At 48.5% G+C, this 24,588-nt stretch overlaps 1 protein-coding gene and 1 long non-coding RNA gene across 6 annotated transcripts in view; one reads left to right on the top strand and one right to left on the bottom strand.

The window, feature by feature from the left end:
• Window positions 1-404: 404 nt before the first annotated feature.
• On the bottom strand, window positions 405-2,771 carry LOC123947358. Its single transcript, XR_006819746.1, has 3 exons — window positions 2,640-2,771; window positions 2,453-2,552; window positions 405-1,205 (listed from the first exon to the last, which is right to left on the bottom strand). It is a non-coding gene; the product is annotated as an uncharacterized LOC123947358 (long non-coding RNA).
• An 11,340-nt stretch (window positions 2,772-14,111) lies between these two features.
• The window catches only part of SEPHS1 (selenophosphate synthetase 1), a 30,160-nt gene continuing 19,683 nt past the window's right edge, over window positions 14,112-24,588 (top strand). For 3 of the 5 annotated variants that reach the window (XM_046012290.1, XM_046012294.1, XM_046012293.1), the window contains exons 1-3: window positions 14,112-14,248; window positions 17,182-17,451; window positions 22,725-22,828. In XM_046012290.1, coding sequence (XP_045868246.1) covers window positions 17,259-17,451; window positions 22,725-22,828 — 297 coding nt within the window. In that variant the 5' untranslated portion in view covers window positions 14,112-14,248; window positions 17,182-17,258. The other 2 variants (XM_046012292.1, XM_046012291.1) reach the window with 2 other exon arrangements.

The following is a 24,588-nucleotide window of genomic DNA, read 5'->3' as shown; positions in this document are numbered from 1 at the left end:
AATATACAGAAATTTTTCAAGTATTAACATTGCCAAACTTACTGTTATTTTTCTTTCTGATATGTGCTTTTTGTCTTGTTTAAGAAATCCTTCCTGGGGCGCCTGGCTGGCTCAGTCTCTGAGTTGTCTCTGACTCAGTCTCTGAGTTGTGAGTTCGAGTCCCACACTGGGTATAGCAATTGCTTAAAAATAAAATCTTAAAAAAAAAAAAAGAAAATCTCTCTTGCTCAGGGGACATAAACTCTGATACTTCCTTTTCTAAGTGTAAAGATTTGCTTTTCCTCAATAAGCCTTGTAATTACCCTGCAACATGTACAATTACATTGCATTGACTTTTGTATATGGATGTGAAAACCATTAATTCGTTAAATATATATATATATTTTAATGATACCACTCCCGCTTACAAATTTTGGCATTTTTCGTGCTCACGTGATGGAAGACATGTGACTGTCTGGACTTCTGCGGGCCTCTGGTATCCACCTTCCACATTTCAAGAGCGAGGACAAGACTATCTGGCACTGGGTGATGAGCCGTATGAACTGGACTTGCTGGGTGGGACATCTAAGCACCGTGGACATTCCAGGAATTTCAGAGAGGTAGGCAGTTACTACACAAGGCAGGGCTTCCTGTAGCAGCTGAGTGGGGTCTCAGCCTTTGTAGGATTCCCTGGAAGCCAGACTGAGCAGAGGAAATCACCACCAGCAAACCATCAGGGGTGCGCCTCCCCCTCAAATGAATCACAGACTCTCCGGGCCAGAAAAGGTCTCAGTGTGCACCCAGTACAACCGCCCATGTGCTGCCTCTGCCTGCCAAACATCAAAATGGAAACATTTCCTGCTCAGTCTTTGAAGAGCAGAATGCCGCTAAGGACGGAGGATTGGCTCTGCGCAGAGAAAATCGAGCCGAGGACCGCCAAACCTGAACAACATCCAAAAGCAGACGTGGTCCCTGTGTTCCAGATGTGGGTGCTCTGAAGGGAGTTCAAATAAAAACAACTTTTGCCTCCGCCATTATTCTTTCTTCTTCATTTTGCATCCTGTCTAGAGATCCCAAGGCCACATCCACTCCTGAGCGTATGCCCAGCAGAGCACCAACACAGAGTGCTGGGCAAGGACAGTCACCATCAGGTAGGAGGAGCTCAGTCTGTTAAGTACTTCTCCCAGCGACCTCTGGCCAGAGGAGATAATTAAGGAAGATGGTGCCTGTGGTGGGCAAAGGGTAAAGTCAGCCATGGATTGAGCATTGGGAACAAAGACTGAATGAGTAGCGTGCCCCCCCTCCCCGCTTGGACAACAGTGACTTCTAGCTAACTTAGGACGTTGCTCTGGGACCAGTTTCATTTTTTTTTTTTTTTTAATTTATTTGACAGACAGAGATCATAAGCAGGCAGAGAGGGAAGCAGAGAGAGAGGGAGGGAAGCGGGCTTCCCCCTGAGCAGAGAGCCAGATGCAGGGCTCTATCCCAGGATCCTGGGATCATGACCTGAGCCAAAGGCAGAGGCTTTAACCCACTGAGCCATCTGGGCGCCCCTCTGAGGCCAGTTTTAATTGAACCAATTCTGAGAATAGGAGAGAGACAGGAAACCTGAGACGTGCATCCACACACAGGTGCCTTCTCCACCTAACCCTTCCACCTCCCTCCCTTCCTCTCCTGTCTCTGCCAAATACGCGGGACAACCTAGCTTCTAACCACCATGAGCGGAGGAGAGAAGAGAGCCAGTTAGCTACCTGTGATGCAAAAAAATGGGAAGAGATGTGCCCAAACCCAGGTCATCAAGACTCTTTTTATGTTGCAGAATCCCTGCAGGACAGGAGGCTGGAGGTGATGGAAATTGTCGTCAGGATAGGCTACCTGATAAGAATGCAACAAGCAGGGGTTTTTTTTTTTCTTCCTTAAGTAATCTCCACACCCAACATGGGGCTCATACTCAGAACCCCGAGATGAAGAGTAACATGCTCTACTGACTGAGCCAGCCAGGCACCCCCAGAGCAGCTTTTCTTAAAAGAGAGAATCGAAGGATGCCTGGGTGGCTCAGTGGGTTAAAGCCTCTGCCTTCCCCTAGGTCATGATCCCAGGGTCCTTGGACGGAGCCCCGCATAGGGCTCTCTGCTCAGCAGGGAGCCTGCTTCCCCCTCTCTCTGCCTGACTCTCTGTCTACTTGTGATCTCTGTCTGTGAAATAAATAAAATCTTAAAAAAAAAAGAAGAGAAGAGAATTGAATGTTTGAGTGAAAAGCTAGGTAAATAATCAAGAGGGGTTGGCTATTGGGGTCTCAGGATTTAGGAGGAGGGGTGGTCTGTGCGGGATTTTGAAATGAGATGCAAAACTCGACGCATTTTAATCAGGTGAGACAGGGAGGGAGAAGGACAGAACATGCAATAAAAGAAAATAAATCCTCCCCCCCCCAGTTTTATCTTTCATGCATGAGAAAGACAAAGGAAAAACTTACTAATTTTGTAGCCTTAGATGCTCTCTGGGTGCAAATAATGACATCTTCATTTCACAGCACTAAATTAATCACCTTTGTGCTCGAAAGAAACAGGATTTGCCTGGAAAATAGCACAGCGTGGTGGGATCTTATGGAGTGTGGCTACATTTGGGGAGGTTCAGGGCCAGAATTTCGGAAACTGCCTTACCGTTAATTGCATTTCAGTGGCAACACCCCCGTGACCGACCACACGGGGGATCGTCTTTTTGTCCATCTTCATCAGATGGGTGTCCCCTTTCATTAGTGCTTACACTGAATCAGTATCCTTCATCCTGCCACCAACCTGCCACCTTGATATGGTTCCCTGAGCCTTCCTGAGCCCAATCACAGAGCCACACACAGTGCGGGGGAGGGTGTCGTGGGGCGATCTCTGAGGGAGCCTCCAGCTTGGCGGGGAGAGGGGGTGTCATTCAGGAGACCCTGGGGAGGTCTGGAGGGGGCTTCTTAACTGGGACTGACTCTATTTAAAGTGTCCTTCATAGGGCGCCTGGGTGGTTCAGTCATTAGGCCTCTGCCTTTGGCTCAGGTCCTGATCCCAGGGTCCTGGGACTGACGCCGCATAGGGGGCCCTGCTCTGCAGAGGCCTGCTTCTCCCTCTCCCACTCCCCCTGCTGTGTTCCCTCTCTTGCTGTGTGCCTCTCTGTCAAATAAATAAATAAAATCTTTGAAAAGAAAAAACTTAAAAAAAAAAAAAAGTGTCCTTCATGGGGTGCCTGGGTGTCTCAGTGGCTTAAGCCTCTGCCTTTGGCTCAGGTCATGATCTCAGGGTCCTGGGATCAAACCCCCTCAGCAGGGAGCCTGCTTCCCCTCATCCCTCTGCCTGCCTCCCTGCCTACTTGTGATCTCTCTCTTTGTCAAATAAACAAAGAAAATCTTTAAAGAAAAAGTGTCCTTCATTTAGAAATAATCAAGTCACTGTTTCTAAAACCAAACACAGGAGTGCCCACACCATGTTAAATTTCTTGTGACCTTTTATTTCTTGACAAAAAAACCCTACGGTTTTTACTGCAGATTGGAAAAGACCACCGGTGAAAGTGAATGATGATTACTGAAATCACTGTAGCATTAATGAATTAACGGAAAAACATAAATTCAAATTCTGCTCTCCTATAGCACTTGCCATCATATTATTCAGTTTTGCGGTCACAGACCCCTCTGGAAGGGCTGGTGAAAGCTAGGAATGCTCTTCTTCCCAGAAATGCACAAGTAGACACAATTTTGCACATCATTTCAGAATGTTCATGGATTCCCATCCAAAAGCAAAAAAAAAAAAAAAAAAAAATTCTGAGATCTCCACCTAGCACTTGGTATTACAGCAATTCTTTCATTGATTGGGATTTTGACCTGTTCTTAGGGTCCCCATACTGAGCGGAGTACCTGCAAATAAGTAGTTCCTCAAAGATAAGACTCACTGTTAACCTTTTTAAGGCAAGAATGGTGGAATGAGAGAAAAGATATTTAGGAAGTTGGGAGAACACATATTTATGGTGTGCAAGAAAACATGTTTTATTGGCCTTTCAGTTATTTCCATTTTTATTAGGATTTGGATCCCTTGGAAATTTCATAGCATGAAGAAACAGAGCCAATCTCTCTTATCCAGAGAGGGATCTAGAACCTAAGCTCTTGGGAGAATTAATCTGGAAAAATGTGTAGTTATAAGAATAAGCCTCAACAGGGGCCTAGGAGAAAACGGAGGGGACCGCCCCTCCCAAAGATCAAGATGCAGCCTAACGTTTGTCTTAGGGGACTTGTTCCTTTCCAGAATTCACCCGCCAGGACAATGCTGGCTGCAAGCTTACCCACAATGAGTGATTCCATGTCACTTTCCTGCCTGACCTGTCCAGTCCCCACCTTGCCTTCCTAGGTTCTCTCACCCTCCTGGTTCTACATCTGAATTTCTGCCTCCCCCGACAGAAACCTACCTACAGTAGGGTTTGGCTCACCCTGGCTCTAAGCCCTGCTGTCAGACAATTCTAGGGCGGTGAAGCCAAGCCCGCAGGGGGCAACGTGGAAGGAATATTCCAGCAACCTGCTCAGAAGCAAGGGCCAGCCTGGTGAATCCTCATTCTGGCATCAGCCAAGATGTAGGAAGAGGGAAGAGGGGGGTGTCCAGAAAGGTGCCATGCTAAAGGAACCGACTGTTTGGGGGTCCTTCTTCCAGGATGGAGGTTAAAGGATAAGATCTCGGGCACCTTTGCGGCCTCAGCCCTGGTCCAGTAGACAGCCGGACCTTTCACAGAAACCTCATCTGTGAGAGGACAATGCTGAGGGGGCGCTTTGTGGGAGAGGGGGAAGAGAGATGCAGGAGAGCAAACCCATCCTGCTACATGGGGGAGCCGAAGAAGCTAGCGCCATTCCTCCTTCCCTTGACAACTACTTACTGAGTGCCTCCATCCGTGAATGCAGACTTGGGGACAGAGGGCCTGAGTTCAAATCCAGGTCCTCTACTTTCTGCCTTTGTGACCTTGGGCAAGTTACTTACACTCTCTGTGCCTTGATTTCCTCATCTATAAAATGGAAATATAATGGTACCTACTTCATAGGTTGTTATGAGGACTGAATGAATTAATATATGTAGAGCTCCAAGAAGAGGGCCAGCACATAGCAGGCAATTGTGATTTTTTTGTTTGTTTTTAAAAGATTTTATTTATTTATTTGAGAGAGAGTGTGTGTGCATGCGTGTAAGCATGTTATTGGGGGAGGGGCAGAGTGAAAGGGAGAAGCAGACTCCCCAGAGAGCAGGGAGCCCCATGTGGGACTCGACCCTGGGATCATGATCTGAGCAGAAGGCAGACGCTTAACGACTGAGCCACCTACGTGTCCCTATGGCATGCTGAGATGTCTACACTCATGTCCCACCTTCTACCCTAGACCCTGCATGTAAGTATCTCCCCGTAAGGCCAACAGTGACTTCTTAAACACAATGATCTCTTTTCAATTACACTCTTACCTCGATTTTCTCTAGCACTTGACAATGTCGACTCCTCCTACCTTCTTAAAATTCTTTGTCCCCCCAATTCCAGAATACTACTCTCTTGCCATTCCTACCAATGCCAGGGAATGTGCTAGGCACTGGGAGGCAAAGATACTTAAGACGGTTTCTAGAAGGAACTCAGGGCTTTTGAGGAGAGAAGGGAGATTAGGTATAAAGAACAATTGTAGATCATCAGGATAGGTTCCAAAATGAGGACCAGAATGGGGGCGGGCAGGGCTGTGTTCCTCCTGGGGGCTCAAGGAGATAATATCCTTGCCTTTTGCAGCTTCTAGAAGCTGCCCACATTCTTTGGCTCGTGACTCCTGATCATTCTGATGCTGGTGGTTGCCTTGGTCCATTCAGATAATCCAGGATAATCTCATCCAAAAATCCTTAACTCGGGGCATCTGGGTGGCTCAGTGGGTTAAGCCTCTGCCTTTAGCTCAGGTCATGATCTCAGGGTCCTGGGGTCGAGCCCCACATCGGGCTCTCTGCTCAGCGGGGAGCCTGCTTCCTCCTCTCTCTCTGCCTGCCTCTCTGCCTACTTGTGATCTCAGTCTGTCAAATAAATAAATAAGATCTTTTTAAAAAAATCGTTAATTAGCTTATATCTGGAAAATCATACTAGGGACTAAGAAGCTGCCTCCTGGAGGGGCGCCTGGGTGGCTCAGTGGGTTAAAGCCTCTGCCTTCGGCTCAGGTCATGATCCCAGGGTCCTGGGATCGAGCCCCGCATAGGGTTCTCTGCTCAGCAGGGAGCCTGTTTCTTCCTCTCTCTCTCTGCCTGCCTCTCTGCCTACTTGTGATCTCAGTCTGTCAAATAAATAAATAAAATCTTAAAAAAAAAAAAGAAAAAGAACCTGCCTCCTGGAGATGGCATAGTCATTCCCCCTGGAGCTGCCAGAGAGAGAGAACTCTTGGAATTCTCTTGAGAGAGAAGACTCTTAGAGCAGAATCTTACAGGTTTAGTTCTCATTTGCCTGAAGAGGGGGCACAGTAGGTACAAGCAGAGGAATAGTGCTTGCTGAGCTGCTAAGCAGAGAAAGAGAGAAGATGAGCCTGGAGATCTGCCCACGCTCGGTCTGGCTGCATGGCTGAAGAACTGGAAGGGAGTTCCTCCCGAGACCACACTAGGGAGAAAAAGGAGAAGCTGGATTACAGAGGGTTTCTTTGCTCTTGGTTTTTTTAAACCTTAGTCGAGAGTCTGCAGTGTATCTGAAATTCACTGGAACAATGCTATTACTTGAACGTGGGCCACTGTTTCTTTAAAATTTTCTTGACTCAGGGGGCCTAGGTGGCACAGTTGGTTGAATGGGATTTGGGCTGGGCTCCTTGCTTTGAGCAACATCTACTTGAGACTCTCTCTCCCTCTGCCCCTCCTCTCCATGCTTGCTCTCTCTCTCTCAAATAAATAAATAAAGGGGCGCCTGGGTGGCGCAGTCAGTTTGAGCGTCCAACCCTTGGTTTCAGCTCAGGTCATGATCTCAGGGTTGTGCGATCGAGCTCTGTACTGGGATCCATGCTCAGTATGGAACACCCTTAAGATTCTCTCTCTCTCTCTCAGATCAACAAATAAATAAAACGTAAAGTAAATAAATACAAATTTAAAACATTTTAAATTTTCTCGACTCATTTTTTTTTTGTCCTAAAGAATAATGTCCCCGAAATCACAGGTTTTATATGTTAGGTCTATCTTCCCAATGTGTGTTAAAACAAATACACAACTGCAAAAAGAAAACAGTCTTGCATCTACCACCTAAAATCACCCACACACACCCATGAATGAGCCCCGGACTTGGGGAAACAGAGCCAGAGGCAATGCAGACCACCTGAAGGTTTTAGTCGGGGAAAAGAATATGGTCGGGTTTACTTTGATGAATACCATTCCGGCAGCATCGGTCCCTTTGGACTGAATGGAAACAAGTGAACATTATAACAAAACCAAAAAATTAGCATGCTTTCACAATTGTCAAGGTGAAAGATGAGAAAATGAATCAAGACAGGAGTGGGGAGGTGAGGGGAGGGCAGGGAAGGAGAGAGGGGAAGGCAGGGGAGGAGGGAGGGGAAAGGAAAAAGGGGACTGGGGAGAGCCACTGGGGCCACAGCATGTACAATGCTATGGATAATTGTCCATTCACCAGGATAGTCAGTAAGGGGGAGAGCAGATGGCAGGGTGTAGGGGTGGGTTGGAGAGGTCAGGGTTAGAAGGGAATGATTCGATTCCTTCAGTCCTCACGTGCGCTGACGGTGAGGTGCTGAGGGACGCTGGTGGATCCTGTGTCTGGGGCAGGGTCCTGAGCAGCAACATCCGGTAGAAACAGGCTGTCAGCCCGCCAGGCCCTTTTCAGTGGCTGAGTGGCCACAGCAAAACAAGTAAAATGCAACATATGAAATGAATAATCTATTTTCCAGGGAGATAGTTTACCTTCTTTTTCTCTTTTTAAGTTTTCAAGCTCCAGTGCTTTTTTTTTTTTTTTAACACTGAAAGAATATCTCACCCTGGAGACGCCAAAGGCTCAGTATTCCAGCAGGAAGCGGGACTGCTGTATCAATGACACCGGTTAGAGGCCACGTGCAATGGAAGAAAAGCAGGAGAAGGACGTCAGGGCAAACCTGACCAACATCGGTGTAGGGTGTGCATGAGGTTGAAGGACAGCGGAAAAAAATGGTTTTTTTCAGAAGCTAGCTTGCTCGGTCAACAGCATATGTGAGTCTTGCTCTCAGGGTCGGGAGTTCGAGCCCCACGCTGGGCATAGAGATTACTTAAATAAATAAAAAAGTTTAAAAAAAAAAGATGAAGAAGTAGCTGAAGAGATTGGGAGGAGAAAGAGGGAAGAGCTAAGAGGAACCCCCTCAAGAATTCCGAGAAGAGCGGGAGTGTGCTTCGTGGCCTCGAATGCTGCAGGGAGGCCCTGAGGACCAGACACATGGAATCCAGACTCGTCCCAGTATGAATCCTGGCTTGACTGCCTCCCTCTGAGCACCGTGGCAGAGGCTGTAGACGCCATCGATGGCCAGTCCTCTTCAGAGTTCGTCTGTGCTTTCAAGGACAGTGTCCAGCCCGTGGACAGCATGTCCCCCTCAGTTACCTGCCTGCCCCGGGCAGCAGAGCTGCTTCCTTCAGGAGGAAGTTCTGAGTCTCCTGTCCAGGGGGAGGGAGACCCAGAGTGTTCATCGGGGAAATGTCTCAGCCTCCCTGTCTGCCAGTGCTGTGATTCTAGGAGGGCGTGTTTGTTTTCTACTGTTGCGGTGACACATTACCACTAACTTTGTGAACAAAGGCGCATTTGTGATTGGACAGTTCTGTGGGTCAGAAGCTGGACAGGGAGCTCCCCGGGCGAAAAGCAAAGTGTTTGCAGGGGGCATTCCTTTCTAGACACAATAGAGGAGACTGTTACCTTGACTCTTACAGCTTCCAGAAGCTCCCATCTCCCTCGATTTGTGGCTACTTCCCCCACCATAGCTGACAACACTGGGCTGAATCCTTGTCATGCTGTCATGTCCCTGAGTCTCTCTTTTGGTTCTTTCTTCCACGTGTAAGGACCCCGTAATTACACTGTGTTGCCCACCTAGGTAATCCAGGATAACCTCCTTAAGGTCAAACTTAGTCCCATCTGCAACCCAAATTCCTCTTTATCCAGTAACAACAGGTTCACACATCCCAGGGATTGGGACACAGATGTCCCTGGGGAAGGGACATTAGTCTACCTCCCAGAGGGGCTTCCAGACAGATGCCAGGGCTGAGCCCACACTGGCGACCCACTCACTTACATTCTTTTGCACTTTCTTCCTTCCCTGACTCATGTTGCCCACTTCTTGCCTTGTGCTTCCCAAATCAACTCCCTTCCTCCAAATCCTCATCTCAAGATCTGCCTCAGAAGAACCTTAAGTAAGACAGTGATCTTGGGCAAGTGACTCAGTCTGAGCCCCAGTTTCCTCCACCATGAAAGCAAAATACATCATAGTACCCAGATCGCAAGACTGTTGGGAGAATTCTAAGAACGAACGTACATAAGAGTCTATACAGTGGGGTGTATAGTAAGTCCTCAACCTAATTTAGCTATTGTTGGAGGGGGACAGCTGGTGCCCTGGGAGTGGCCAGTCTCAGACAGACAGAGATGGTTCTCCCTCCGAGACACTGATGGTCAGAGGGCAGGGGTGAGGACAGGGTGGGAAAGCTGAGGGTTTCCTCTGAGGCATCCATTTTCTTCTTCTCCTGCTCTTGAGGGCAGTACAGGGTGGTACAGACTTTGGGGACAATAGTGAACATTCGGAAGAGCATATTTAAGGATTTCTGAGCTGCTAGGAAAGGCCAGTGGGCACTGGATAGTGTATATCCATCATAGCACTATCTCTAAGCTCTGAGTTTTCTCTGCCTGGTAAAATGGTAGAGAAGAGGTGGAGGGAAGGGACGTAAGGCCAGATGTCTGAGGGTGGGTGTGCTCAAAGGACAGTGCAGGAGACAAGACTGTGGAACCTTCTGAAGGCTCCAGGCCCAAGACAAGGCTGTAGAGAACGCTGAGGTCTCCAGGCTGGACATAAGGCTGTGAAAGTGTACTGAAGGCTCCAGGCCAGAGACAAGGCTGTGGAGAATACTGAGGACTCCAGGCTGGACACAAGGCTGTGGAGCATACTGAAGGCTCCAGGCTGGATGGAAGGAAAAGGGGCCATCTTGAGAGACCAGTGACCCCCACACAGGGGAAGTGCAGGAGGCCAGGTATAAAGAAATGAGGGGACTACAGGACCGGAGATAGGATGCTGGTGCTTAATATTCCAGAGAAGAGACAGTTATAGCATAGAGATGAGAATGGGTAGCTAGAGTGGAGTGAAGGTAAAAGTCATTAGATCTGAGGTGTCCATCACCTACCAGGTCTTAGTCATGACCAGAGAGTCCTCCCACGCCCCCCTCCCATGATGACAAATCAGGGACCACTTTTGAACATGAACAATGCAAGCAACATAGGGGAGTGACGACCCCGGCAACGGATGGTGGTAACGCTGGATAGCAAAAACCCTAAATGAGAAAGTTGGGACAGGAGGTAAGTCATGACACTGAAGCTGCTTTGGAGCTCGCAGAATGTGGGAGGCGGAGCAGGCAGCCTCCTGCCCCTCTGAGTGTGGGATAAGATAGTGTTCACCACCCACTCCCCAGCATCAGCATCACCAGGGGAGCCCATTAAAAGCAATGATTCTTAGTACTCCTTGCTCCTAAACACATACCCCAACTGGCTCTATTCGTTTCCTGGGGCTGCCGTGACAGATACCACAACACTGGACGGCTTAATGCAGAACACAGAAATGTACTCTCTCACAGCTCTGGAGACCAGACGTCCAAAGCTCTAGACGTCCATGGCTCTAGTGAGGTTCTTCCTTGCCTCTAGGGGTCAGAAGCAATCCTTGGCGTTCCTTGGCTTGAAGGTGCCTCACTCCATCTCTGCCCTGGTCTTCACAAGGCCTTTTCCCCTGTGCCTCTCCCAAATCTCCCTGTTTTCCTAAGTCTTTGGATTTAAGGCCCACATGAATCTATCATGACCTCCTCTTCACTTGATGACACCCGCAAAGACCCTTCCAAATAAGGTCACATTCGCAGGTACCAGGGGTTAAGACTTCAACACATCTCTGGTGGGGGACACAATTATTAAAGAAAAAAATGGTTTATGGCACGGGTTGGACATGGCAAGGTGGACTTTACTCAGGACCATTGCAAGAGAACTTTGTAGTGGGGGGGAGAGATTGGGCTCAACTCCAAATACAGCATGGGCAAGAGGGAATTTACAGTCAAGGAGCAGGATGAGGACCCGTGTGTGGAAAATTACTAGGAGGAAATAACAGGGGTCGGGGGATTCTGGCTAAACTGACCTAACAGGATTCTTGCAACAGGCAGCTGGGGTGATCAGACATCACCTGGAGGATGGTGAGGGGTGGGGAACCGATCAGATTTTTGAGGGTGGGGGAGGGAATCTTGCTAAAACGGAATTTTACAAGGAAGCACGCAGATGGGCCTAGAAGTTTCAGGAGCCCGACTAAAATTTGGTCAAGAAAGAATCTTTCTAGCGATTCAACCCATTACGCCAGCTAGATACAATCTTTGGAGCAGGGCTGGTAAATGTGTATTTTTTTTTTTTTTTTAAGCAAGGGTCCACAAGGTGAAGGAATCCAGGAGAACCGTCTTTTAGTTGGAGCCTGTAGGACCTAAAAACTCAGGGAAGAAGGCTTCCAATGTAATGGGGCTCCGATGGTTCCATAGGGGAGGACTCGGAAAAAGGTTGGTGGGAGAAAAGTGGACTGGGGGAAGCACAGAGAGGCATGCTTTTAGCGCAAAGAAGGGGGGGGTGGAGAGATCCAGTAGATTATCGGGTCCCAAGGTTGGAGATGGACTCCATATGAATGAAGGCATCCGTGGCTTAGTGAAGAGTCTACAGCCTCTGCCCAGAAGAATTTGCCTTCAGTTGTGGAACTGCTACAGTTGGGGGGGGGGGGTGCTGAGAGAGGAAGGAGCAGGTTTTCAGGATGCTGGCCTCCCACAGACTCTGCAGGGAACAGCCTCCACCTCGCCCAGCCATTCCACTTGGAAGCCCCGCGGGGCTTCACTTCACTTTCATCCCGAACTCCCCTTCCTGGTTAATCCTACCTCTTTCCGGGGCTTTAAACCCTATTTACATGTTGATAGACCCCACATCCGCATCTCAAACTCAGAGCCCACCCCCCCTACCCCAAGTGCCAAACCCTAGTTTGACCAGTTGCATTCTGCCTAGAGTATCTGGCAGGTGCCTGAAATTGACTATTTCCAAAACCGAACTCAGCCTTAAACCTGTTTGCCTTCTCATAGTTGCTATTTCCGTTAGCCTTACTACCCACCCAGTCCCCCAAAACCAGAAACCTGGCGGTCATCTTTTGCTTCTTCCTCCGAATTAAATTCCCTCAACTCTGTGCTGGATAATTAGAATTACCTCCTAATTAGACATGTGGCCCCCGTTTTCCCCTCTGGGGGAGGGCATCCTCCCAGATGTGGTACAGCCTTTTTATGAGCTCAAGTTGTAAAAACCAAATCTGACAAACTCTGGTGACTAAGGCATAAATACCAAACTCCCAAGCATGACATACCATCTCCATGCAGGGCCCTACTCACCTTGTCCCTAATCCCCCAAATCTTTTTTTCCTAGTTGTGACTTTTTTGCTTAAAAAACAAACAAACAAACACCTCACAAACAAAACCAAAACCCCACAACAACTCACAAAACTTAACACAAAAAGGAGAGGCTGGGAGGAATAAAGATACTGCATCCGCTGTCCCTGGTTCCGGAGGTCTGGAGGGTTGCCTGGGGATCCCAGGTGATTCAGAGGCGATCCAGCTTTGCCAAACACAACGTTATGCTATTCTTACGCAGGTCCAACAACTCACATTAGACAATCCTGGCTACTCTGCTCTTTCCTAACTTAATGTAGAGGTCCTGAAGGGGGGGAAAAAAAAACCCCACAGAGCGGAAAAGCCTGCATCAGCCGGTCTGCTGGATTACATCACTTCTGCATCCTTACTGAGATTAAAACCCAGAGGAATCGTTCAGCAGAAATTTTAAGATTGAAAAGGGCATCTGCATAGCCTGTGAACCTGGTGCACAACGAAAAGCACCTTTCGGTGACCGGAAACATTCCTGCCCCCAAATCCATTTAGAAAATGCTGAACCACCCTAGAAAAGTTTGGTCGGCATTCCCGCACACTGCTTGGTTTTGAGGGCAGCCCTGAAAGACGCAGTTTTGGGAAAGCGTTTTGCTTTATTGGAATCAGCAATGCATTAGAGTGGAAAGCCTGAAGAAAGCCTTCTCTCATGCGGAAGCTGTTCTATCAGTGTTAATTCAGACACAGAGTTATTAGGCTGCCATGTTTACTTGGACATGTGAAGAGCAAACAATGTAACCGAGGAACCCTGAGCTCGGACTCCCTACCAAGCACGTTGAACATTCAAGAAACTTTGCGGGACGTCTGCATATCCACTAAGGCTCACGTTGGCTCCCGAGCCAGGCTAAACAATAGAAAGGAGAGGCAACAGAGGTCATCATTAATCAAACGCGCCGTTTATGTTTAAAAAAAAAAAAAAAAAAACTTTCCCGTGGCAGAGGCGGCTTCCCCTCTGCTCCCACTCTTTTTCAAACTGTTTTCCACCGTCATTGTCTCCCAGCCCGAAACGACGGCGGCGCTCGGGGAGCAGGTACAGCGTCCCGCAGGGTGTAGCGCGGTGGATCCTGGCCAGGTTTTGGAAAACATTCCCGGCCCTTCCGGCGGGTCGAGGAAAAGTAGGTGGTGGCCCGGGCGCCAAAGGCTGCTGCCAATGCAACTCGCAACTTTTGAAATCAATCCTTTTTGCATCATGCAACGGATGCCACCGCTCCTCGGGTTTGCAACCCCCCACCCCTCCCCCGAGACCAATCATTGCCGCGCTCGGGCCTGCACATCGCCCCCGCCCCCTTCCCGGGCCGCACGCAGCCACCGAGCCGCTCCGGCCGCGGCCCGCCGCCTCTTAAAGGGCGGTAGCCGGCCCTTAAAGGCCCCTCGCGCGCGGCGCACGGCGGAGCGCGGCGGCCCGGTTCCCGGCAGGGGCCCGCCGAGCCAGGCCTAGCCCCCGCGGCGCCCAGGCGCGGCCCGGGCCCTCCCGCCCTCCGCGCCGCCGCCGCCGGGAGCGGCATTTTTATTCAGGCGACGCTTAAGGGAGCCCGGCCGCGCCCGGTGCATTGTGGGAGCGCCGGAGTCCCGTTTTCGGGAGGAGGAGGAGGGCGCAAAGCGAACCGGTAAGCGCCTGGCTTGGGGAGGGGGGGGCGCGACGCCAGGCTTAAAGGGGAATATTCGTCCGCAGGCCCATGGCGGCCGTGCAGATCCCCCTCCGGGCCGCCCGGGCCCGCCGGGAGCCGTGCACGGCCGGCGCTCTCCAGCGCTGCCTGGAGAGGGGCAGAGCCAGGGCTTGGTGGGGCCGCTTTAAAAAAGAAGCACCGCCCGCGCCGCCGCCGCCGCCGCCGCCGCCGCGCGGAGCCGGGGAAGGAGGGAGGGAGGAAAGGGCGGGGGAGGAGTGGAGGGGGAGGGCGGCGGCGGCAACGCAGGGGTTAATTTTTTCGCCCGCCGACATTTTTGCGCGGCGGCGGCGGAGGCCCGCGCGCGCGGCGGGAGAACCCAGCCCGGTCCCCGGGCGCGGCGCGCGGCCCCTCCGGGGCCCTCCCCGCCCCCACACGCGCGCCCTCCGGCTCGCCGGCGCCGCCTGACCCTTGGCGCCCGGGCCAGGCCGGCCTCGCGGGCCGGGGTCCCGCCGCGCTCGCGCCCGCCCCTCCGCGGCCGGTTAGCCTTTCGCGCCTCGCGGCCTCGCTGCGGTTGCCGCCGCCGTCGCCGGGAGAGCTGGCGGACATGGCCCAGCCGGCGGTGCCGTGCTGCCTCCGCCCGGCCGCGGCCAGCGCGCCGCGCCGCGCCGCACAAAGAGCAGAGGCCCGGTCTGTCTTTAAAGGCGGCAGCCTGGGACTTAAGGTGTCCCCGCGTGCCGGCCTCCGCGCTCCGGCTGCGTCCTGGACGCGTGCTGCTTGGAGAGCGCCCGGTCTCCGCGCGCCGGGCTGGGAGTCCACCTCTTTGTTTATTTCCTGGGCTAAGGGGCTTGGGGGTTGGGAGGTAGGTACGGGGCTGTGGCTGCACGCTCTCCTATCCCTGCTTACCGTGCTGTGCGGCCCGCTTGGCGCCCTCGGTTTAAAAAAAAAAAAAATTAAAGGTGGCCGAGAAGGAAAGGGTTAACCGTTGTCTTTAAATATTCATATCATTGTTTTAAAGGTGTAAACAGGCAGCTTCTGGGTTGGAGTGGACTGCTTCATACTATGCACATTTACTTCCCCCCATTAATTACGATTTCCCCAAGCACCCCCCCCCCCATTTTCGCACACCCCCCCTCCAAAAACTAAGTTTTCAAGGTTCGGATGTGATCCTTCGGATCACATCCTTCGGATGTGTGTCGCTCGTTCCATGTCGAATTTTAAGACGCCTGAGTGCTTTCTGGACTTCAGGTGTTTTAAACTTTTTTCCTCTTAAAAATCTGGGAAAATAGAAATTACGTTTAAAAGGAAGTTAGTTGCTCAAATTCCCCGCCTCTTTTGGGGAAGGGGGGTTTGGTAGGGCTGGAGGTAGGAAAATAACTGGATGCCTCGTGAGTTGGATTTTTCCCCTCTGGTAGGAGTGAGGCGGTGTTAAGTGCGAGGCGTTTTGTGAGCAAAGCACTGTTGTTTTGTTCCAAACTCTTCCAAGTCAAAGTGCTATTGGACTTTTCCTAACTCCGAAATGGCTTCAGAATTCCCCTCTGGGTAATTTGCTTTGCTCTCCTGCCACCCTCCTTTTGCACAGGTGGTTTTCTTGGAGTCTTGGAAGGTTTATTCCTGCAGAGTTGTAGGTTTCAAACCGAAATGATTGCTCACCCCCAAACATGTTTTTGTAAGGACAGTTTGGATTACTGCCCATACTCGGGCTTTGTGAGATTTATTTTATTTAGTTATTGTGTGTGTGTGTGTGTGTGTGTGTGTGTGTGTGCGCGCGCGCGCGCGTGAGCACCAGAGAGATTTGAAATGAGTGATGTGCTTCCCAGAAGATCAGAAACTCTATAAATGGGAATTATGTTCTTAATCATAAATTTTATAGGGGAAACTGACTCTAAAACTTGGGTGTTTGTAATCTTATGCCCAATAAAATATCAATCTGGAGGTTTGTAAAACCTGGGAGCACTTGTAAGATTATGGTTTAACCTCAGTGACTTCAGATTTTGAAGGGTTTGCCCTAGAAACTTTTCACTGGTACCTAGTACCATAAATGCCAGTGATTTAGTACAGTTTAATTTCTCATTTTCGTTCTGCAGTGACACTGTAATGAGCAGGAGCAAGCGTATTTATTTTGTCAATGATGTGTGTGTACTGGTTGGTTGGGTGGGATGTTTGCTTTCTAGGAAAGCGCTCTGCATTAAAATATTAGAGAACTTTCCACTGCTCTCTTGGAGAAAATTAATCTTGCTGTGTTAAACAGCCATTCCACTTCTCGAGTTGTGTTCTTTAGTGAGGATTCCTCAGTTTTGGATCATCTTGTACTTCTGGCTGAGAGTAAAAACATGCTTTTCTAAAATTGAATTGAGCATCATAAAGAATTTCATCAAGTGCGTTTCCATCAGCATCCTTTTCCTGCAGGGTGTCTGTCTAATGGGCATTTTATTTTTCTATGTGAGATAACAGAAGATATTAAAAGGTTTTCCAGAAAAGTGCTGTTAGCCAGGCCTCGTAATTTCTAAACCACAGTGCTCCTAGGTTGACAGATGCAGTGACTAGAAGTTTTCTCATGATGCTGGCCACCAGAGGAACCTTTGGGACTTACTGCTCAAGATGGCCTTGTGTCATGTGCCAGCTGGCACAGAGTGCCTTCTTCAGGGGAGGTGTCCTGGCTGCCCCTCGGAGCCACAGTTAACAGCAACACAGACGTCAGATCTTCTCCCATAGAAGATGTCTGTGATGGTACAGTCACTTTTTAAAATGATTTGTTCTGGCTTACGCATCACTGTCATGAACTGTTGGGGCCTCTGATCGCCCTGTGCCTGTGGTCTGGATGACTGCAGCTCTTTTCACACTTACTTGTCACTGATGTCCTGTATTCACTTGATTCTTAGCAAGTACTGGTGAGAATTCTTTTAATGGTGTCTTTGTTTTTTGGCACGACCTAGGTGGATCTCTGAAGAAACCAGCCAGCTAGGAGAGGGAGGGGAGGAGCCCAGTTGTGAGGTGTGTGCGCCCCAGAACCATGTCTACGCGGGAGTCCTTTAACCCGGAAAGTTATGAATTGGACAAGAGCTTCCGGCTAACCAGATTCACTGAACTGAAGGGCACTGGCTGCAAAGTGCCCCAAGATGTCCTGCAGAAATTGCTGGAATCCTTACAAGAGAACCACTTCCAAGAAGATGAGCAATTTCTGGGAGCAGTTATGCCAAGGCTTGGTATGTGAACCATTATCTCTTTTATGCTCCCCAAAAGGAGAGCATCTTGGCTGCAACTGTAGTCAATGAGTTGAAAGCCAAATTTCTGTTGTCCCATGGTGCCTTGTTCAACAAGTTTAATTTCTATAAAGATTCAAAGAGCATAACAACAATAACTATTCTATTATCCTAACTTATTTGGAGGAAGTATTGAAAAGCATCAAGAAATGTACTCTAGCCATTTTTAAACCATTAAGTGTGCAGTTGAGACAGTTCTGTTACAGTAAGAGTATTGTTTACCAAATGGAATTTTGTAGTTAGCTGAGGATTAAGCAGAAACTCCTTTATACCCCTGTCCTAAAATTTTCCTTAAAACTCTTGCATTCTCTCCTTTGCCTTAGGAAAGGTAGTACATATGTGTCATTGTGCGGTGCTTGGAGGGCGGTGACTGGGCTGGGGTGGACTCTGGTGTTCCTCTGCACTGTATGCTGTTTGATGAGCTCCGATAGGGAGGAGGGAGAAGACGAGACCGAGTTTGTGCCTGACCCTAGGACGTCCTCTGGCATGGAGAGTGTGGTGTTATGTTTTGTTTTGTTCTTGACTAAGTTCCTGATGTTTTAGTGGTTTGCCTCTTCCCAAACACAGAGTTCAGAAGGAAATTCTAGGCTCTTGGGATATTTGTTAAGCTTTTATTGTCTGGTGTGTTAAGGACGTCGCGTAAGCCCATGATCACTTGGCCTTTGGAGTGTCAGGCACGTACTCTAGAAGTTTGAATGTTTGGTGATTGTGGTGTGTGACCTGATCAGCTTTCTTATGTAAGGTCTTCATTCCATTCATTTTCACCCATTGTTTTATTGTGCAGTTCTGGCATATAGCATTCTGTCTCACAACCCAGGATGCTCCTTTCTTCCCTGATATGTAAAGCAGATACAAAAGCAGAGCTGCTTTGGTTGGAGGAGGGGAAACTTCACACCCCACGCTCTAGGGGCTGCAGGGCTGGCTCCCATGAGCTCAGTTAGAAAACCAGCCTCATCTAGCTGATGCCTAAGCATGGAGAAATACCACGTGAATGAGTTGGATTAGATGTTGGCTTACTTGTCAAAAAATAAGAATGTACTGAGAACGCTGTCAGATAACTCTGTCAAGAGAAATAAGCTGCCAAATGGGCAAAACCAAATGCAGTAGAAGCCTTATGGATACAGTAGGAATTCCTCTTGATGACTTCCCCGGTTGACCTGATGAGCATGCCATGGACTGTTAAGCACCTTGAAAATGGGTCAGGTCATTTGCTCCTTGCCTCAGCCCCATGACGCTCAGGAAGGCCGTGTAACCCATTCCGCGTCACTTGGCGAGCGAGGGTGGGGATCTGGAATCCATGTTTTCTGATTCCTCTGCTCACCATACTGTTTTGTCGCCCAGTTTCTGTAAGTCCAGCATGTTTGCAATGAGAGGAGAGGCTGCAGGCTACAACCTAACTGTGGCAAAGGGGACAGATGGGAACAGCAAAAGGAGAGGCAGAGAAAAGCTGTTAGAAGGACACTAGCACGAAGGAGTCTAGTCTCCTGAGAAGCATTTGGAAGCCATGACCTTTTCCCAGAAAAATGCACACTCACAAAATTGAGCATTCATGGCATTCTCCAGGGGTAGAGGGACCCCAGGTTACCAGCAGATGGGTGCTGAAGGAAGTGTAGTATTAAAACCTCGTCCAGAAGTGGTAACTTGTAGAGAGCCAAAGCTTTGCTTTGAAATCAGATCTAGATTCTTGTCTGGACACAGTCACTACCGAGTCACTAATGTTAATCTGAGCGACAGTGTCCCGATCTTTAGAATGAGCTAACCATACTTAACTGTTTCTAAGTGTTAGAAATACAAGAAATTATGTATGTGTGTATGTACCATGTGTACCTTACCCGGACAGACATATAATCTATGTACACAGCAGTCAGTGTGTTTATCTGTTTTTAAACTATTTCTCTAAACAAGTGTCAGATTTCCTGGATCCTAAGATGGTGACAGTTGTTAAATGCATACGTGTTGATTTAGATGTTTTCTCACTAAAGAAATGTTAAAGTTGGTGTTTCTTGCCTGGAACTTAAGAGCTGTCCAGTACTGATCACTGCCAGTAGTGGTGCTAGTATGGTCTTTAGGATTCTTTTTCTTTTTGTTTTTTTTTTTTTTGTTTTTTGTTTTTAAGATTTTATTTATTTATTTGACGGTCAGAGATCACAAGTAGGCAGAGAGGCAGGCAGAGAGAGAGAGGGAGAAACAGGCTCCCCGCCGAGCAGAGAGCCTGATGTGGGGCTCGATTCCAGGACCGTGAGATCATGACCTGAGCCGAATGCAGAGGCTTTAACCCACTGAGCCACCCAGGCGCCCCGCGGGGTTCTTCTTCTTGATGGATGGTTTGTCTTGCTGAAAACCCAAAATTCCTCTCGCCCCTGTTGTATTTGTATCTGTTACCACCTGCCCTTTCCCTGGACTGTCCCTCCCTTTCAACTTCATCCTGGTTTTTTTAGGCCAAAGGCTCATCTCAGATGCCCTCTTGCCCCCAGTCACGGTGGACGGGAGCTGTATGAAAGAAATACCAATGTGGGCCACGTGTAATTTCACATTTCCTAGAGCATAGGGTGAAATTAATTCTAACGTATTTTACTTAACCCTATGTATGAAAAATGTCATTTGAACACGTAATTGAGCGGTGCCTAGGTGGCTCAGTTGTTAAAGCTTCTACCTTTGGCTCAGGTCATGATCTCAGGGTCCTGGGATCCAGCCCCTCACTGGACTCCCTGTTTGGCGGGGGGGGGTCTCCTTCTCTCTCTCCCACTCCTTATTCTTGTGTTCCTGCTCTCGCTCACTCTCTGTCAAATCAATAAATAAAATCTGTAAAAAAAAAAGCACAATTGATATAAAATATTATTAATGAAATGTTGGATTTTTTTGGTAAACATGCTTAAGAGTCATCAGTTAAAATGCTCTGATGATACATATAAATAGAAATTAAATCCTTCACAAATCAAATTTATTTAATTCAAATTTGGATTAACCAGATTAGAAACATTGTACTTTTTTTTTTTTTTAGTTGAGAGAGAGACTGAGCACGAAAGGGGGTTGGGGGGGAAGGGGCCGAGGAAGAGGAGGAAGCAGACTCCCCGCTGAGCATCCCCTGATGAGGGGCTAGATCCCAGCACCCCGGGATCATGACCTGAGCCAGAGGCAAACACTTAACCCACTGAGTCACCCAGGCGCCCTGCTGAGAAACATTTAAAGGTAACATTCAGCAACTATGTCTAATCTCTTTCAGGAGTCCTGCAGTTTATACATGAAAACCCCCAAAAAACTATATTTCCCTCTTTCCTAAAGCAAACACTAATATCCTCAGAATGACCTGTTGGGTCAATTTAGGGAGACTCAGTATAAGTAAAATTGTGGTTCTTGCCCTCTTTCTACTTACTGTTCAAAAGCAGTCATCTGGTGAAGGTTTTGGGAGGTGTGCACATACGTGTCATTTGTATGAATTATCACACGTGTCCCATCTGATGCACATGGACACTCATGACTGGGGCAGCGTGCTCCGTGGTCACACGTCCCTGAGACTTGGCCACCTGGATACCGCCTTGCCATCTTGTGTGCTGGAAATCAGCCCACCTTCACAGAGCGTGACTTTTTATTAAACTCAATTTTTATTTGTGCATTAATAATAATGGATCAAGGCCTGAGAATATGAAGCGCCCTGTGGCGTGGCCTCTTGCGGGTCCTTTGCCATGGCAGTGCGGAGATGGTCGTGCCGTGGCAGTTTTACTCCCTATGAGAGGTGCTCATGTGTTCGTTTCAACGTGAAGATACGATTCATTCTTGTTCCATTTGGAATTTTGAATTAAGAGGGTGCCATCCACTTGCTTCCTTTAGTATTTTAACCAGATTTTTTTCTCCACCTTCGGCTGTCGTGCTGCCAAGTTGACATTCTGCTAAGGGGGCAGGACGGTGTCCTTTTGAGAGAGGGGAGGGAAAGCACTCCGTATTCGGCTTACTTGGTGGGAAGGCCAGTCTGAATTTGAAAATGTCCCCCTTACAGGTGATTTCCAAAGCAATGTTACCTATTGTATCTTAGTTTTGACTATTTCTAAACCGATTTCAGTAAAAGGGAATTATTTCTAATTAGATTATCCACTGTCCATATTGTCTTTCTAAATGTTTAGTAACAATTTTTAATAAACTGAAGTATTTCCTGCAGGCTTGTTTAGCAAAATATTTTCCCCTATTTGTAGCATTAGTAAAGGTGACATTTACAAGTTTTCCACAGGAGAAATAACATGGGATTTTAAAGTTTCCTCTTAAAAAACACTTTTGGGGGCACCTGGGTGTCTCAGTGGGTTGGGCCTCTGCCTTCGGCTTGAGTCCTGGGATCAAGCCCCACATTGGGCTCTCTGCTCAGCGGGGAGCCTGCTTCCCACACTCTCTCTGCGTGCTTGTGATTTCTCTCTCTTTGTCAATTAAGTAAGTGAAATCTTAAAAAAAAAAAAACAAAAAAAAAACCCCCAAAACCCACCACTTTTGGGAACCTATATACCAGATCCCAGACGTACCAGTGTCTGTCCCAGCTTGCTTGGAAACAATGAATACCTGTTCTGACTTTGTCCTTCTCTCTTTCCTTCCTCTCTCTCTCTCTCTCTCTCCCTCTCTTGCTCTCACTTAAGCTTATTTATTTATTTTTAAGTAATGTCTACACCCAACATGGGGCTTGAACTCATGACCCTAAAAATCAAGAGTCACATGACTGAGCTGGCAAGGGGCCTTCCCCACCTTTGTCATTTTCATTTTTGACTAAAATGGAGAAGTAATAACATTTCTTATATATATGAAAGATTTTACACATTTTCCATTGGGAAAAATAGAATAATGCCTAAAGATCTGCTCAAAAAGTAATGTAGTTAAGACAACCCCCAAGTTCCACGGATGCTTTCTCGTCTTTAAAGAAATTCTCTGTGGTGCCAGCCCAGATGATGCAGTAATACAAAGGAAAAATTTCCATTGGAGGCACCATTAAAGACTAAAAATTGTACCATATTGAAGTTGAGTCTTATGACTAACAAATCGCATTCTCACTTTCCATCTTAAGCTAGTTGTTTCACGTTTATTTCAGTTCCGGTCTCCATAGGAAACACATTGCCTTATTGGCAGGGCGCAGTGCTCTGTAAGCTTGTACATGAAACTGCTCCAGGTCCCAGGACTGATGGTATAAAATGAAATGGCTTTTCTTTTTGGTTTCTGGATGCTGACAGCTTTCATCTTTGTAGGCATTGGAATGGATACTTGCGTCATTCCTTTGAGGCATGGTGGTCTCTCTTTGGTTCAAACCACAGATTACATCTATCCTATCGTCGATGACCCTTACATGATGGTGAGTTCGGTCCGGTGTGTGTTTGCATCTGGAACTGCTTGTTGGTTGGGTTTGGGGCTGGGCCTGGCGCCTTTGCTTTTCCATACATGTGTGCCAGCTGTCATCATCCTGCCGCCCCCTTGCCTTCCGCACTCTCAGCCGTCGGGTTTGCCCTGCTCACTCTTGGTACCTGGCAGAAGGCAGTGGAGGCAGGTGCCACGCTTGGACATGTGTGTGTGTCTGTGCATGAACACATGTTGCGTCCTCAGCATGTCTGCTGATGGACGTGTTTAGCATTTTCTTCTTTCTTCCTCTCTCTGACATTTGTAAATTCCACACTCCTGTGTTTCAGGCTTCATCACACTCAGTAGCAGGACTGATGTTTTCTTCCAGCAATAAACAGCTTAGCATCTCACCACAGTTAAGCTACTGGGGACATTGATTCTGACTCTGGTCACTATGCACCTCAGGGTGTCATGGGTCGCTGTGTAGAATGCGTATCTGAACTGTGGCGTTAAGTTCCTGGCTGCTGACAGTGGCCTGCCTCGATCCAGTTCCAGATGGCTCAGTGCCTGGCTACGCCAGCAACCCCGGTCTGCCTGACTTTAACCCCCTACCCTCCTGGACAAGGGGCCAATGAAGAGATGGGGAGCATCATGCTGTTAAGAAATGGTCCTCCCTGGGGCGCCTGGGTGGCTCAGTGGGTTAAAGCCTCTGCCTTCGGCTCAGGTCATGATCCCAGGGTCCTGGGATCGAGCCCCACATCGGGCTCTCCACTCAGCAGGGAGCCTGCTTCCTCCTCTCTCTCTGTCTGCATCGCTGCCTACTTGTGATCTCTGTATGTCAAATAAATAAATAGAATCTTTAAAAAAAAAAAAAAAGAAAAGAAAAGAAATGGTCCTCCCTGTGTGCCAGGGGCATTGGACTCAAGCCACACATGCATAGGGACTTGGACCCCGAGACAACTAAGTGCGGGGAAGAGGAAAGTCACTTCTCAGGTGCCAGTGACAGGCATACAGTTGACTAGAAACCTGTCCGGCCTCTGCATGACCATCTGTTCTCTCCTCTGGAGCAGGACTCCTGAGAGACCAGTGCCCCACCTGACCAGGCAGTGGACAGAATTCAGCCTTTAGCCAGCATCTCTCTCTCTCTCTCTCTCTTTTTTTTTTTTTTTTTAAAGATTTTATTTGACAGAGAAAGAGAGGGAGAGAGCATAAGCAGGGGGAACGCCAGACGGAGAGGGAGCAGGCTCTCCACTGAACAAGGAGCCTGATGCGGGACTCAATCCCAGGACCCTGGGATCATGACCTGAACTGAAGGCAGACACTTAACTGTCTGAGACACCCAGGCACCACTAGCCAGCATCTCTTAAAAGCATCAGAGAGGGGACAGCGTGGCTGCAGCCCCAAGCAGCAGCAGGCACCTCCGAGTTGCCAAACCTCTATTGCTCCTGTCACTTCCGAGCTTACTGCCGATCTGCCAGGAAGTCATAAGAAAACCTCAACGAGCATTAAGCCAACTGCTGAAATGATCATACTTGGGAATTTGATTATCCTTGTGTCAGAAGGACAGTTTGTCATTTTCTCCTTCACTGTCTAGAAATGACAACTTGCATTTATTATTTGTTTAGGAGGCGGTGGGGAGGGCAGAGCGAGGGAGAGAATCTCAGGAAGTCTCCACGTCCACGGGGGGGCAGAGCCTGACATGGGGCTCGATCTCCCGACCCTAAGATCATGACCTGAGCTGAAATCAAGAGTCTGACGCTCAACAGACTACACCAC

Source organism: Meles meles, chromosome 7 (genome assembly GCF_922984935.1).
Source record: "Meles meles chromosome 7, mMelMel3.1 paternal haplotype, whole genome shotgun sequence".
NCBI lineage: Eukaryota > Metazoa > Chordata > Mammalia > Carnivora > Mustelidae > Meles > Meles meles.
Note: the sequence above shows the minus strand (reverse complement) of the source record. Positions and strands in the feature narration are given on the sequence as shown.